Raw genomic sequence first — 15,125 nt, forward strand, 5'->3', positions numbered from 1 at the left:
AGCTGAAATTTTTGTCACTGAATCTAACTTTTTAACTTTGAATTTAACTTTTACTGTTGTCTTGTGCGTAGGATCCAGAATTTCTAATATTCGTATTTCCACGACTGCAAGTTAACATTGATGTTAACAAACACAACTTCTTCTTGCATGGTGCGCTGCAAACTTTAACACTAACATGATTTTCACTAAATATTTAATTCATTCATAATTCAATTGTATATCGCTTGCCTTTCCTTTTTATTTATTCCAATTGTTGAAATTATGAAATTAATTCCTTTCGATGCCCTGTAATACGCAGGTCTTTTTACAATCTCTTTAAATCTCTGTTCTTTAATAAGAAAAAGGGATTTTAGGGGTCAAATGTACAAATCCATATTGACGTTTCTTTTTCTAAAAAAAAAAATAAGAGGGTCATTTAGTATTTCAACAATAAATTTACAATTCGTTTTTATCTAAAGCGGTCAATTTTTTTCACTTATTTAGTTAAAATAGTATAATATTTAGTTGTTTTATTAGTTATAGACAAAATATTATCAGTAACTAAATCTTTCAAAATCAATCATCCAAAGCCAATTAAGCCAACTGTTTTTAGTTTCATCGCGTCTATTTACTTTAAAAAAATTTGCACGTAAATGCAATAATAACTAAATGTTCGTATTAATAAATTAAATCTTAATAATTGCCGTGACAACTTTTTTGTATGTATAAAATGGCCGTAGCAATCTTCTATAACAACTTTTTTTTGTCCCTTTTGTGGGACAAACAAAGACAAATATGGTTTCTTAATTTTTAAAAAACAATATCACCGCCAATTGGAGTTATCGATAGCTGTCATCGGCCAGCTGACAGTCCAGACAGTACCTATCGATAATATGCAGTCGAGCGAGATTTACGAATATGTGAGCACACACTTTAGTTTTTCGTTAGGAACGGTACGCTTGTTCTGTCGCGCACCAAATATTTTCGGCCCCAATGCAAATGCAAACGCTTTTACGGCGTGTGTAGTGCATTCAAAATTATCAGATACCCGACGGTGTCCACAGTTTCCAGAGAAGTGTCCGAGGAATCGATGCATTCAGCGGAAACGGAAGAAACTCGCGCCTGGGTGGACAAAATTTGATCTTTGACGCGGTTTAAATAAAGGTAACCCCGCCATCCATGAATAAAAACCACTCTTCCCACGGGTGCTTCCGCGATTGGGCCACAATGTGGGTGCTGTGGCCAATTCACCTTGAACCCAGCATTGCAGAAGGGGCCGCATACCAAATCCAATTGCCTGCGCTTGTGTGTATACCTGCGCCCCTTCCGCATGTGTGTGCATAAACATTGACGCCCACCCACCCGATAAACAGCTGTTGGTCCGATTGCCGTCCGCTTCTCTAGGTTATTAAGGCGGCCGAGGCATATAAGGGTAAGGCAAAGGGGCCCTTCATACTGAGGCAGTTCTTTTCGCGCTATGGGCGTAGGCTTGCCAGGGTGCGGGACCGTGGCTGTGGCAAGGCGAAGGTGAAAGTCATCAGCTGATATCGCCCTGCTGCCTGCAAAACCCGTTATGCACAGCAGCTGTTCGACGCCGACTGTGTAGTATGTGGGGCAAAATCCCATCCGCGAACTCACGACGTGGGTTTGGTGGGGCCTACTCCCCAGTTATATCCGGATAGCGGGCACCTCGCTATCGCAGGCCGATGTAAATTAGAGGCTTTCGCGCCGCAGCTGTAAGACCTAATTGAAGATTTCTTTGTTCGTTCGCAGGCTGCACGACACTTCGAGGGCTTTTATGTGATTATTACTATGAAATTGGATGAAATAGTTGCATGGTAAGCGAACAATGCTCCATTACTCTCCGGACTATTTAATTCTTCGCTTTTGCATTTTTGTAGGTACCAGAAGAGAATCGGCACCTATGACAAGCAAGAATGGGAAAAGACCGTCGAACAGAAGATCTTGGATGGCTTCAATAATGTCAATTTAAAAAACACAAAGCTAAAGACGGATCTAATAGATGTGGACTTGGTGCGAGGCAAGTTTTACCCGACACCCTAAAAATGGTCCCAACAATTAAACAATTTTTTTTAGGTTCCACCTTCCCCAAGGCCAAGCCCAAGCAGTCGCTACTTACCGTGATACGCCTAGCCATTCTGCGCTATGTACTGCTGCCCCTTTATGCCCAGTGGTGGGTCAAGCAGACCACGCCCAACGCATTCGGCTTCATCCTGGTCCTCTACCTCACACAGTTGTCCAACTGGGCTATCTACGTTCTCCACAGCAGTCGTATAGTGCCCCTTGTCTATGAAAATCAGTCAAATGGAACACTGCTTCAGACAGAGGCAGATGGAGATATCTCCGATAAGGATGCAGATAAGGAGTACGAGGAACATGCCGACCTCCTCAGCGCCCTGCTTATACCTTGCGCCCTAAGCCTGCTGATCAGTCTTATCCACTCGCAGATTGTAGCCACCAACACCGCCACGAGCGGCTCTGGCGGAAGTAGCAAGAACAAGCTGCGTCGCATATCTGTAAGCTGCTTAAGCGACAAGGCTGCAACCCGGGAACACCGGGTGCGACGCCGCAAAAAGTTTGTGCGGTAAGAACAAAGCTCTTTTGAAAAACAAACATTAAATTCTTTTTTTAGAGTTCGGCAAGTGGAAGTTGACTTGTCCCAGGCCAGCAGTAACATATCACTTCCAAATAGAAGAACTGCAACCGCCCCCATCGAAGTGCTTCCCAGACCGGTCACGCCCTCGCCTTCACCCAATGTTACCTGTCCCACGATGTCAGATCCCATCATGTCGACTACGCCTTCGCCCTCTGTTATCAGGCGGAGCAGCAACGAGGAGACCTATTTGACCAGGACTGCAATCAGCCCGCTACCGCAACCCCTGGCAGACACACGCTACGATCTCAGCAGAAAGGAAGGGGGATCAGCTCCTGAAAGCCCCAAAAAACGCAACGTCAACTGGCACACGCCAATTCAGATCTACGCTACCTACGAGCTCGGCGAAGAGCCTTCCTCTAGCAGAAAGGTTGCAGAAGAGGGTACCAAGGCGGATGGAGAAATTGCGTGTTCGGTCAAGCCAGCCTACCAGTCTCGCCGAAGCATAGGGGAGGACGATGGCTTCGAGAGTCTGAACGGAAAGAGCTCTAGTGGAGAGGACAACAACCATTCGCCTCTGCCAAACGCGGTGGCTGTTGCTGCTCCACCAGTTCCTGTCCAGAGCAATCAGCTGCGTCTGCGATTAAACACAGCAAACGGCGTGACCGCCAGTGCTTCTCCAACCGAAAAGAAAAGCCAGTCGCGCGGGAATGAATCCTCAACTAGTTGCGCCGAGTCGGATGAGTGCGATGATGCCGACTTTATGTCCAGTCCCGCCTCGGCCTGTAACCAAGAGTGCACCACCTCTGCCACCGACTGGATGGGAGTGACGACAAATAGCGAAGACTGCAGCTACACCTCTGATCTGGATCACTCTGACGGGGGTTTGAAGCACACAGCTTGTAGCGACGAAGATCCTGGAGAGCTGGACATCACCCCTACCACTATACTAAATCCACATAGCAGCCTAGACCGTAGTAAGTATTACCGTTTACATCGTAAGATTTGACTTACTTGCATCTTCATTCACACAATATTATTGAATACATAAAGTTAGCTGTACAATTTGGGACCAGCGAGATGCAAAAAAGGCGCAGCTTTCCGTGCTGGAGATCGCGTCTTGCATAATTGAGCGCGTCGACTCAATGGGCGAAGCCAACGACTACATCTACATAGGCGTGGTCTTCTCTTTCCTGCTCACATTGATTCCCATCTTCTGCCGACTCTGCGAGGTTTGTTACCGCCAAGGTTTTGATGGTAGATTACTTATTACTTTTTCAATGTACTCAGGTCACACTCGGGAGCGATGCAGAGAAGGCCAGTGAGATAAGCTACTTTAATATGCCGCAGCTTCTGTGGGAGAAGTCATCGGCATCGTTTTTCACCCTTCTGGGCTTTGCATTCGGCGACACCCAGTGGGAGCGCACAGTATTGGCTCTGGGCTTTGTCCAACGCCTTTGCCTGACCCTTATACTGTTCATTATATTCGCCGTTGCAGAACGCACCTTCAAACAACGCTTTCTTTACGCCAAACTCTTCTCCCACCTCACTTCTTCACGTAGGGCTAGAAAGTCAAATCTTCCCCACTTTCGTTTGAACAAGGTGCGTAACATCAAGACCTGGCTGAGCGTGAGGTCATATTTAAAGGTAAATGCACAAAAACTTTTTGAACAGAGTATATATAATACATATCAATAACCCATAGAAACGTGGGCCCCAGCGATCTGTGGATATCATCGTTTCCGCCGCATTCATAGTAACCCTCCTGTTGCTGGCTTTCCTTAGCGTCGAGTGGCTAAAGGATTCGGTCCATCTGCACACACACCTTACTTTGGAGGCGCTAATCTGGTCCATAACGATCGGAATCTTTCTACTGCGCTACATGACCCTAGGACAGAAGATACAGCACAAGTACCGCAGTGTGTCTGTGCTGATTACGGAGCAAATTAACTTATATCTGCAGATTGAGCGAAAGCCTAAGAAAAAGGAAGAGCTGATGGTGTCGAACAGCGTGCTTAAGCTGGCCGCCGATCTGCTAAAGGAACTCGAAACGCCATTCAAGATCTCTGGCCTCAGTGCCAATCCATATCTATTCACAACCATCAAAGTGGTCATCCTCTCGGCCCTATCGGGCGTGCTTAGCGAAGTTTTAGGCTTTAAGTTGAAGTTGCATAAAATCAAGATCAAGTAACCGATGCATGGCGCAGACCCGTCATATTTTTGTAGTACAACTTTTTCGAAACGCTTTAAAAGAAATCTAACACTACACTCTAAATTACTTAAGTAAATAAATTTAAGCGAGCCAATGTTTATGCTTGTCAAGTGATTGTTTAGCTGCGTTAACAAGCCCACTAACGACTACGTAAACCAATATAAATTAGTATTTACCTACCTTCTAGAGGGACCTGCACAATCACAAATCATTTTAATGCAAATTGTGCAATGGAATAATTCGCATGAAAGTTCATAGAACTTTAGGCATAAAATTAGTGCACCTATTGTAGTCTCAAGTTCAATTCCTAAGGCGGTCTCAGCAAGAGTGTTGCAATTAAAAAATGTTAGCAAACTATAATAAAGATTTTGTTTAAAATAATATGTTTTATCTATCTTACTGGTATATACCAATTGCCATTCTATAGCTGTGAATGCTAGAAAATGGTTATAATTTTGTTGGTGATTGGACAGATATCACTCCAGATGCTAATATTCCTAAAGCGTTTTCAGTGTAATTTTGAAAACTACATCATAGAGAATTACTAATATTTTCTCTATGTGCATCGCCGCTTATCTTTGTTTGCTCTGCGTAATCGATAGTTCACTCTATAGCGATCGATCAGCTGTTGCAGTTATCGTTATCAGTCCGCCTGCCCACAACTGACGTAACTTTCGCCTCCAATAGCGTGTAGATTTTCGCATTTAGTTTTCATTAAATCCCTCCCCCACAAAATGATTCGGCTCAATGGGATGTTCAGGAGCTGCTCGAGAGTTATGTGCAGTCAGGTGCGACTGCTCCACGTGGGAGAGGCCAACATCCTGCCCAGCGAGGTAGACAAGCAGTCCGCCGAGTACAAGGTGCATATAAACAGGCTGTATTTATGTTTACCCACCTGCTTAAGTCAATGACTGTCTAGGAAAATGCCAGCGAGATGGCCAGGCTGGTAAGCGAGCTGCGGAACTTCACCAGCCAGGTGCTCAATGGTGGCGGCCAAAAGGCCATAGAACGACACACCTCGCGGGGAAAACTCCTGGCCAGGGAGCGCATTAACCTGCTCCTGGATAAAGGATCGCCCTTCCTGGAACTCAGTGCTTTGGCCGGACACGAGTTATACGGCGAAGAGAAGGTCAATTCTGGGGGAATCGTCACTGGAGTGGGACGCATTTGTGGGTAGGTCTACTAAATCTAAGTTGATCAAAGTTTCACATCATAACTTTTAACGCTCACATAGAAAATGTAGTCTGCAGAAACCAAGATTATATAGCCATAACCCCCCATTAGCCACAATTTTTAATACCTTTTACACGTACAGTAAAAGGATATAATAGGTCATTGAAATTAATAAATCGGGATCACTAGCCGAGTCGATATATAGAAGGTCGAGATCCCTAGTTTGTTCAAATAAATTTGAAAAATAGGTTCTCATACATTATCTACGGAATAGTTTAAAATTATCAGAAATAATATGAATTTCTTATTATAGAACCGAGTGTTTGGTTGTGGCCAACGACGCCACTGTGAAGGGTGGAAGCTACTATCCCATTACCGTTAAGAAGCATTTGCGCGCCCAAGAGATTGCTCAGGAAAACCGCTTGCCCTGCATTTACCTTGTGGACTCGGGTGGCGCCAACCTGCCGCGCCAGGCGGATGTCTTTCCAGACAAATTGCACTTCGGACGCATCTTCTATAACCAGGCGAACATGTCGGCCCAGGGAATTCCTCAGATCGCCGTAGTTATGGGCAGTTGCACGGCCGGAGGAGCTTACGTACCAGCAATGGCCGATGAAAGCATCATTGTTAAGAAGCAGGGAACCATATTTCTAGCAGGTCCGCCGCTGGTGAAGGCGGCTACTGGAGAGGAGGTGTCTGCGGAAGATCTGGGAGGAGCAGACCTGCACTGCAAGATTTCTGGGGTCACCGACCACTATGCCGTGGACGACGAACACGCCTTGTATCTAGCCCGGCAGATTGTGAGCAACTTGAACTTACCCGCCACAAATTCGTATAACGATCATCTGATGCACTCAAGTCAAGCCAATTTCCAGAATGCTACACCGTCGTCTGCCATAGAAGAACCGCGCTACGACGCACGAGAGCTGTACGGCATCGTGGGTCCTAATCTAACCAAAAGCTTTGACGTCCGCGACGTGATTGCGCGCATCGTCGACGGAAGCCGCTTTACGGAGTTTAAGAAGCTATATGGTGAGACCTTGGTATGCGGATTTGCCAAGCTATATGGTCACACAGTCGGAATAGTCGGAAACAATGGAGTCCTTTTCTCGGAGAGCGCACTTAAAGGCGCCCACTTCATTCAGTTGTGCGCACAGCGCAAGATACCGCTCGTTTTCCTGCAAAACATTACTGGTGAGTTGATATGTAATGTGGCTAGACGTCGTTTCTAACCGGACTATCGATCTATTTAGGTTTCATGGTGGGGCGCGATGCGGAAGCCCATGGTATTGCCAAAAACGGAGCCAAGATGGTCACTGCAGTCGCCTGCGCTAATGTTCCCAAATTCACGGTGATAATTGGGGGATCCTACGGAGCGGGCAATTACGGCATGTGTGGTCGGGCCTATTCGCCTCGTTTCCTTTACATGTGGCCAAATTCTCGCATCTCCGTGATGGGCGGAACTCAGGCAGCCAATGTTATGGCTCAGATCACCGAAGATCAACGCAAGCGAGCTGGCAAGGAGTTCAGCGAGGAGGAAGCCCAAAAGTTGAAGGCTCCCATTGTGGAAATGTTCGAGGCGGAGGGCTCGCCCTACTACAGTACGGCTCGTCTGTGGGACGACGGCATCATTGATCCGGCCAACACCCGTCAGATCCTGGGCCTCAGCCTGAAAGCAGCGTTGAACAACGCCGGTCAAAGTACCAAGTTTGGAGTCTTCCGCATGTAAATCCAATTTGCATGCTAGAGAAATGTAGTCGGAGAGCATTTACAGGCATTTAATGCCAGTCTTGATTTCGAAACTATTGCATTTATTAGCGTTAAGACAATCAGTAACTATGTAATGTACAATTGAGTGTTCATTAGGTTCCGGACGTGTTAAATCGTTTTAAGCTTATGAACCAATTTTTAATTTGCTAATCTACTTTTTATTTCCTGTGCAAATAAACTAATGTTGATGTTATAAAGTTTCAGCGATTTTACAAATACGGAAAACGAAAAATAAAAACAATATGATATTTTGAAAATACCAGTAGATGTTGGCATTAGGTGTTGAAAGCAAAATTATTGCTTTTATTATTATTTAGAATGTTTTTTTTTAAATACAACCAGTAACAGTGATTTTACAAATCCGCCTATATAGCCTATTCCACCGTTACACTTTTAGTGAAGCTAAGTATATAAGACATTAGACCTTTTCTGAAAACGACTCATGTTCGTTTGGTAAATTTTCAGCTCTCGTACATTTAATCAACATTTTCAAAAATAACTGACAAATCGCTGAATTCTGCACCGAGCGCTATCGTCCATCTCTAGCGACTATCGATAGCCCTCCATGCGGACCTGCGCTGGGCGGCCGATGCATCAGTGTACATTTTACATCCCTAGCGCTCGCTCGTTTAGCAGAAGACTGTCGTCATAGAATTAGTATTTCTTTGTTTAAAGTCAGGAACCATATAGTTATCCCTCGGCCGAAGGAAAACAACCAACTGATTAGGTGAGTTTATCAGAGGATCGGAGGATTCACCGGATGAATATGCCTCTGCGTCTGCATGAGTCAGTGCGTGTATCTCTCTCCGTGTATGTGTGTGAGTGTGCGGCTCCTCGACTTTTTCGCAAAAAAAAAGAAGAGAAAAAGAAATGGCAAACCTAGAAGTAGCGTCAGCAGAAAAGAAAGTTCATCGGTATGTGGCGATTTAAAATAACTCTGTCGAAAACTTCAAGTGCACACTTGGGCCAAATAGCTGTACATCGCGGAGCCTGCGTGCGCTTGTGTGCGTGCGTGTGCATTGTATATTTAAATGTCGTCTGTTGCTGCTTCGTTTCCTCCTCCAAAAATAAAATTTCCCATCCTGGTTCCATGCAAGTGAGACTGACTGTCATCTCGGCAAGCGTTTGTACATGAGTGTGTGCCTGCCACAGCCGCAAAAAAAGAGGCCGCAAAAATTCCCGTGCAGTGTACATATATGGTGGATGGTGTCCTACCCCTACCACTACCCCTTTTCCGATGATCGCAACGGCTGGAAAATCGGTAAAACCATATTCTCTGAGTTAAAGCCACTGTTTCGATGACGTCATTCTTCTACGGCTTATCTGTCAAGCCCCCGCATTTCTTCAGATTGCGCGTGCGTGTGTGTGTAAGCTGTGCAGTTACCAACAGTTCTCGGACTTGTTTTGTTTTCATTTAGCTCAAGTTACTATTTTTATTGGCTTAATTATAATGGGCTACGCCGACGCAGCTTTTTGGCCTTCCCGATGTTGCTCTACTAGAATGCCGCTTTTTTTTTGTATTTTGGTTTCAACTCAAAAACACTCACCCACAGTCACAGAATGCTTATTTGTTGCTCAAACAGCTTATTGTTGTTGACACACGCTTCCCTTCCACCCTGATCAGATTGTTTTAACAACTGGGGATTTGGGATAGAATTGGAAAACTTCGGCTTGGCCACTAATTCCCTGTTTCGCTCCTCTTTTCTGTTTTCTTCCAACTTCCGCTGCATGCGCCCACACCCACACATATGCACACTGAGCTATTAACAGCCGCAACAAACTACACTGGCAAAAAAACCATTGGGTGGGTCATTTATTCCGTAGTGTCTCGAATCGAAATGTCACACATCAGCGAATTACCAACTAGGAATTTTGTGGATATAATGAGTTATCGACATATGACTCAAAAGCGCTGTCATGAATATGGAATGTTCGAAATTTAAATCTAAACAGCAACTCTCTTTTTTTTTCTCCCCATCTTATGAGATACAAATAAGCATTCGTATTTATCGAAAGTAGGTTTTTTAAAAAGTCACTGATTTAAGAAAAAAATTGCATGGAAAAAAAAAACAAGCAAGCAACAGATCTTTCATACACTTTTGTCTAGCTTTGATTTTTTACTTAGATTCAAAATGCAAGTAAATTAACCAACCGAAACGGTTTGATGGTCAAAATAAAGATCTGATTTGAAATACAATTTTCCATAGAAAGTTTAGATTTTTTAAATAGCTTTACAGGTTAAGCATTGTGATAATGCAATGATACATGTACGAATTTAGATTTAACTGACACTTATACCTAATGTCTGCAATTGGAATGCGTTATTTATTGAGATCGTAAAAACAGTATATGATTTCTTAATGGAAAACAGTATTCCCCTGTGTAGTAATCCCTACTTGTATTTAGGGCACTACTATTGTTGCCACTTCTCTGGCAGGGGGCACTTAAATCAATAAACGAGCAGCAAATCGCTCCGCATTTGAATTGGAGTTCCGCCCTTTCGGGTCAATGCACCGAACACTTGCGCAGCGAAAAGGTGGAGAGTCGTAGTTTTACGTAAACACCGAAAGGCCCACGGCCGATGAGAGTCGATGTATTTATAGGCCGGCTCCGAAATGCCGGCTAATTCTTTATCTAGCTGGCCCACGTTAGATTGCCCATTCTGTATGTGCCTGCTGGCCAGGCTGACATTGATAATGCCAGTGACGCGGTCCATAAGTAATCTCCATCTTCTCGCCTCAACGAATCGAAGCGATGTGGACGCATAGTAGCGGTCAACAGTCCAAGTTCATTGTTCGCCTGATCCAGTATCCGCGGAGCATTTTCTTTCCACTTGCCAGCCATTTCGTTTGATCGCCGTTTATTCTCTCGTAAGTGTCGGGATGGGTCTGAGGAGTATTTATCTTCTAAAGTTCAGAATAACTTTGCTTGCGATTCAAAAGGATTTATCCATATCGTGAACTTGACGAAGGCAAAGATACTGCAAACTTATTTATTATCGGGCACTGGCGAATAAGTATGTTTGAGGGCATGAAACGCAGTATGTGTGACTCTATGTCTTTACGAATAAGTGATTTTAAATATACATTTTACATACATACATTTTTAAAAATAATAGTACAAAAACAGGCCTTGAGAATGTTGATGTTCATTCAAGTTTTCCAAGCTACATTAGTTTGTACTAGTCCTACCAGTAGGTCACAGGCGAGCGTAGAACGAAATATAAGGAAAACAAAAGTAACTTTTACAGTTCGTTTTAATTTTGCACATTGAGATTTATAAAAGAAGATTGCTACATATAATCGACGGATAAACACAAATAGTAAGTGCATCGGTCAGATTGTTATGATCATTCCGGGAAGTAAGATAACTACCATTTGGTATGGAAAGGCCTATTTGTAGCGCGGAGTGTTCGGTTAAGAGCCAACCAGCCAAACTACTTTCGAAGGAACAAATTCTGCAGATTCGTGGAATGAGTGTGCAACGGTAACATGTCCAATAGCAATCATTTGGCGTTCCCGGTTGCCGTTTGCTTTGCTGATGATTATCGTGATCTTGATATTGAGCACGCACATGGGACACGCTTCAATGCACCCCGAGCCAAAACAATTATAATTCGCCGCAATTAAGAGCCGTTCATGGCGCTAGCACTCCCACACGGACTGCATGTGGAGCCGCCACTGTGCAGTTACAAACTTATAACTAACCAGCCTTTTGCATCTTCGTTTCAGTGCCGCTCAATAAACCAGAGGACACCAATATCATGGCTGTTAACGTTTACTCCACAAATGTGACGTCAGAGAATCTCTCGCGCCATGACATGCTAGCCTGGGTTAACGATTGCCTCCAGTCGCAATTCTCAAAGATCGAGGAACTCTGCACAGGTAAATGCCCACTGACTTGTCTACGAAGTGCCTAGTGTGTGCCGCGATCAACCTACGCTTCCCATTTTTAGGTGCCGCTTACTGTCAGTTCATGGACATGTTGTTCCCCAATTCAGTGCCCGTAAAGCGTGTCAAATTTCGTACCAATCTGGAGCACGAGTACATTCAGAACTTCAAGATATTGCAGGCGGGCTTCAAGAAGATGTCTGTGGATAAGGTATGCCCGCTCGCTTAGATAACTTTCGTATTTTTCGAACCTTTTTTATTTTGACACACAAATCCACCCAATCCGAAGAATGAAAAGTGGAAAAATGGGCACGGTACAGTGGAAGCGCTTACAGCGTCGCTATAAGCATATGTCCACTGTACCAATAAACTCTTGTATGTTGTAACTAACTACGATTTCCGTTACAAATGAACTACACGACTACGCAAACACACCGACAACCACAGATCATTCCAGTTGATAAACTGATTAAGGGACGCTTTCAAGACAACTTTGAGTTTCTTCAATGGTTTAAAAAGTTCTTCGACGCCAATTATGACGGTCGCGAGTACGACCCCGTGTCTCAGCGTGGCGGAGTCAAGTTGGGCAATGGCAACGGACACGGCAGCAACGGAGGCAGTGGCGTGGGCAGCAGCAACAACGATCTCCATCTGATGCACCGGCGGCCATTGCAGCCTCCAGCAAGCAGCGGACGAATGCCAGCACGGGTCATCGCTTCAACTGGTACGGTTCTGTCGAGGCCACGAACTCCGGAGTGAAGGAGCCATTTGTTTGCCATTTCATTTGAGTTGCGAAGGGAACGAACGTGAAGCACGCAGCGGATCCAGGCAAAACTGGGATGCCACACAACACCCTACAAAACACTACCAATCCCACTGGCCTTGAGCTGCTGGAGCACCAAGTACCACACAAAACGCACACACATTTAGTCGCATCCAAGCACACTGCACACATGTCGGAGGATCTGTTGTTGTCCCACATCCAACGCACTAACTCCTCTTCATCCCCGTACAGTGATGGGAAAACCCCAAATACTTATATCTATGTACTATAGTCACACACCCATAATGTTAAATACTTAGGCAAATGTGATCAAATTCCCAACTGCAAATTTGTTTACCATTTTTAGTGTACAAGAATTCCGTACTACTAGGTTAAAAGCAACAACTCTTTACATCATATCTGTGGAAGTGACTTTATATTCCTGAAAATCAATCAAATTGTACTACAAAGCCCGCTTTTACAATCTCAGTGTTCTTCCGGATTTTTTCTAATTTTCAATCACACGTTCTTATAGGTTAAACCAGCAATTGGTATAATCGTGCGCTTATCTGAGTTAAATTTAACTTAACATTCCGTATCCCTGCAGCATTGCAAAGTTATAATTTATACACATCTTATCTGGTGCTTTGGCTGGCCAAAGAGTTCTGTTTTCCCAAATTCATTTGTTTGTTTGTTAATTCTTTGTTTCCATTGCATTTGGATTCACTACACACTCTCTCACCTGTCTGCATATTTCTCGCTCATTTTACTTTTAGATTATACCCATTGACAAATTAATCAAGGGTCGATTCCAAGACAATTTCGAGTTTTTGCAATGGTTTAAAAAGTTCTTCGACGCCAATTACGATGGCAGGGACTACGATGCCAGCGCGGTGCGCGAGGGAGCCCCAATGGGCTTCGGATCGGGAGCGGGGAAGTCGCTGCCCGGCACGGCGGCCAGCGGCGTGTCCAGCAGCTATCGGCGTGGCCCAACGGCAACGACACGCCCGGCAACGACGTCTACAGTGAAGCCTAGTATGTTGTTTTGGTTTGGTACCCCAATTGATACTTCCTATCGCTATCTCTCCTTTCATTATCGTACGCATTATCCACATGGTCAGACAATTGTACATATCGCATGCCAAGGTCCCATGTAGATTTTGTAAACATTAAGAAACTAAATGCACATTACCCAAGCTTCACAAAATGAAGACACACGCTGTCTGTGCTTCACGTTTGCCGATTCCTTATGGTTCTATATCTGCGGCCAGGATGTTTGCATACTAACCTCGTTCGTTTTGCCCATTCAAGCAGTCTCCAAGGTGCTGCCACGCACGAACAACGCAGCCCCTGTGAGCAGGTTAAACGCCGGTGCCAACAGCACGGGCACGGTCAAGAAGAACGACGCGAGCAATTCAGTCAACAATCAGCAAATAGAAGAGATGTCAAACCAGGTGGGTCAAGAACAAGAAGATAAGCAAAATACCGATACTAATATTCAAGACCAGGTCATGGACATGCGCATAAACCTGGAGGGATTGGAAAAGGAGCGCGACTTTTACTTCTCCAAGTTGCGGGATATTGAAATTCTGTGAGTATAGAAGCAAATATTTTCAACTAAGGACACTTCTACTTCGTATTATTATTTTAGTTGCCAAGAAGCCGATGACGCCGAGGCGCATCCGATCATCCAAAAGATTTTGGACATCTTATATGCGACTGAGGTAGGACAAGTCTGTACTCTTATTTACATGGCTCTGCAATCGCTTAGACTTATAATTTCTATTTTCAGGATGGATTTGCGCCGCCTGACGATGCACCACCAGAGGACGAGGAGTATTAATTTAAACCGAGAACGAAAACCCACTAAATTCATTTGCTGCATACATATTCAAAACATAAGTCAAGAAGCATGATGAAGGGGACAGAGTTTATTATTTAGACAGAAACCAAGGATTCGTTAAGCAAAAACGAGAAGACTAACAAATGCAGAGTTTTTGATTTCCTAAGCCGAGGCTGACAACAGGAGCGCCACGTGATTAAATAGTTATTCTTTAAACATTTCTTTGATACGAACGCGTCGCTGCTCAAGAGATAGAGACGGGATTTTTTTTTCGATTCAAAATTGTGCCCAAGAAAGTTTTGCTGCTGTTGCCGATGAGTGTGAACAACATCATAAACCATTTCATATATAAATTGTTTGTATTTTAGCGGAATAAACGAAACAAAATCTCACTATCTAATAGAAAGCCAGCCTACCCTTTTCAAAATTTTTTGAAAGCTACACAAACTCCTCGTAATTAAGAAAATTTAAAATGCTCAGCTTACAAGTTTTCTATGATTTAGCTTCGCTCTTTGTATCACATGGTTTACACATTTATATCCTTTTAAACACATTTATAAGTTTTGTATAAGTTGAACTTTTTACTAGTTGACTTTAGTCGTTTTGAGTGTTGTATGTAGTGGATCACAAGAGCCGAATTTGTCTAATCTTACACTATGTTCAGAAAACGGTATTTTGTACTTTCAATTTCTATATTTAAACAATTGGCTTCATAACAAAATGATTGTATAAAATAAGTGATTTTTGCTCTCAATTTTTTAAGTTCTATATTTATGTGTAATACAGGCAGAACTCGTTGAAGTTTGAATAAAAGCGAACGTCCTTCTATTTTCTAAACACACCTTTTTGATTTCTGGCTTTCAAATCACAACGCACGGATA

At 43.8% G+C, this 15,125-nt stretch overlaps 3 protein-coding genes across 13 annotated transcripts; all 3 read left to right on the plus strand.

Annotated features, from left to right (window-relative positions):
• Nucleotides 1-873: 873 nt before the first annotated feature.
• On the plus strand, nucleotides 874-5,186 carry LOC6528317 (protein phtf). The gene is made up of 8 exons (XM_002089334.4): nucleotides 874-1,143; nucleotides 1,753-1,817; nucleotides 1,881-2,020; nucleotides 2,077-2,584; nucleotides 2,633-3,570; nucleotides 3,647-3,825; nucleotides 3,884-4,240; nucleotides 4,299-5,186. The coding sequence occupies exons 2-8, from the start codon at nucleotides 1,792-1,794 to the stop codon at nucleotides 4,782-4,784; spliced, it is 2,634 nt and encodes an 877-aa protein (XP_002089370.1). The 5' UTR covers nucleotides 874-1,143; nucleotides 1,753-1,791; the 3' UTR covers nucleotides 4,785-5,186.
• A 253-nt stretch (nucleotides 5,187-5,439) lies between these two features.
• On the plus strand, nucleotides 5,440-7,945 carry LOC6528318 (probable methylcrotonoyl-CoA carboxylase beta chain, mitochondrial). Its single transcript, XM_002089335.3, has 4 exons — nucleotides 5,440-5,665; nucleotides 5,725-5,978; nucleotides 6,292-7,172; nucleotides 7,232-7,945. The coding sequence occupies exons 1-4, from the start codon at nucleotides 5,540-5,542 to the stop codon at nucleotides 7,705-7,707; spliced, it is 1,737 nt and encodes a 578-aa protein (XP_002089371.1). The 5' UTR covers nucleotides 5,440-5,539; the 3' UTR covers nucleotides 7,708-7,945.
• A 373-nt stretch (nucleotides 7,946-8,318) lies between these two features.
• On the plus strand, nucleotides 8,319-15,081 carry LOC6528319 (microtubule-associated protein RP/EB family member 1). 11 transcript variants are annotated; one of them, XM_015198425.3, is made up of 8 exons: nucleotides 10,922-11,070; nucleotides 11,480-11,632; nucleotides 11,704-11,849; nucleotides 13,178-13,436; nucleotides 13,713-13,855; nucleotides 13,910-13,992; nucleotides 14,053-14,134; nucleotides 14,194-15,081. In XM_015198425.3, coding segments are annotated over exons 1-8 (918 nt in total). In that variant the 5' UTR covers nucleotides 10,922-11,069; the 3' UTR covers nucleotides 14,245-15,081. The 11 variants fall into 11 exon arrangements, with proteins under 11 accessions (XP_015053916.1, XP_015053911.1, XP_015053913.1 ...); XM_015198427.3 differs by having other exon boundaries at nucleotides 14,053-14,125; XM_015198429.3 differs by having other exon boundaries at nucleotides 13,716-13,855; nucleotides 14,053-14,125.
• The last annotated feature ends 44 nt before the right edge of the window (nucleotides 15,082-15,125 follow it).

Source organism: Drosophila yakuba, chromosome 2L (genome assembly GCF_016746365.2).
Source record: "Drosophila yakuba strain Tai18E2 chromosome 2L, Prin_Dyak_Tai18E2_2.1, whole genome shotgun sequence".
Classification (NCBI taxonomy): domain Eukaryota; kingdom Metazoa; phylum Arthropoda; class Insecta; order Diptera; family Drosophilidae; genus Drosophila; species Drosophila yakuba.

Coding starts and splice junctions, on each gene's coding strand:
- LOC6528319 (XM_015198424.3), top strand. Junction 11,850..12,085: donor AGAAGATGTCTGTGGATAAG/GTATGCCCGCTC, acceptor CGACAACCACAG/ATCATTCCAGTTGATAAACT. Junction 12,363..13,712: donor ACGGGTCATCGCTTCAACTG/GTACGGTTCTGT, acceptor TGCCCATTCAAG/CAGTCTCCAAGGTGCTGCCA.
- LOC6528318 (XM_002089335.3), top strand. CDS start 5,540: ATGATTCGGCTCAATGGGATGTTCAGGAGCTGCTCGAGAGTTATGTGC. Junction 5,979..6,291: donor GGAGTGGGACGCATTTGTGG/GTAGGTCTACTA, acceptor TTCTTATTATAG/AACCGAGTGTTTGGTTGTGG. Junction 7,173..7,231: donor TTTCCTGCAAAACATTACTG/GTGAGTTGATAT, acceptor CGATCTATTTAG/GTTTCATGGTGGGGCGCGAT.
- LOC6528317 (XM_002089334.4), top strand. CDS start 1,792: ATGAAATTGGATGAAATAGTTGCATG. Junction 3,571..3,646: donor ACATAGCAGCCTAGACCGTA/GTAAGTATTACC, acceptor GAATACATAAAG/TTAGCTGTACAATTTGGGAC. Junction 3,826..3,883: donor TCTTCTGCCGACTCTGCGAG/GTTTGTTACCGC, acceptor CAATGTACTCAG/GTCACACTCGGGAGCGATGC.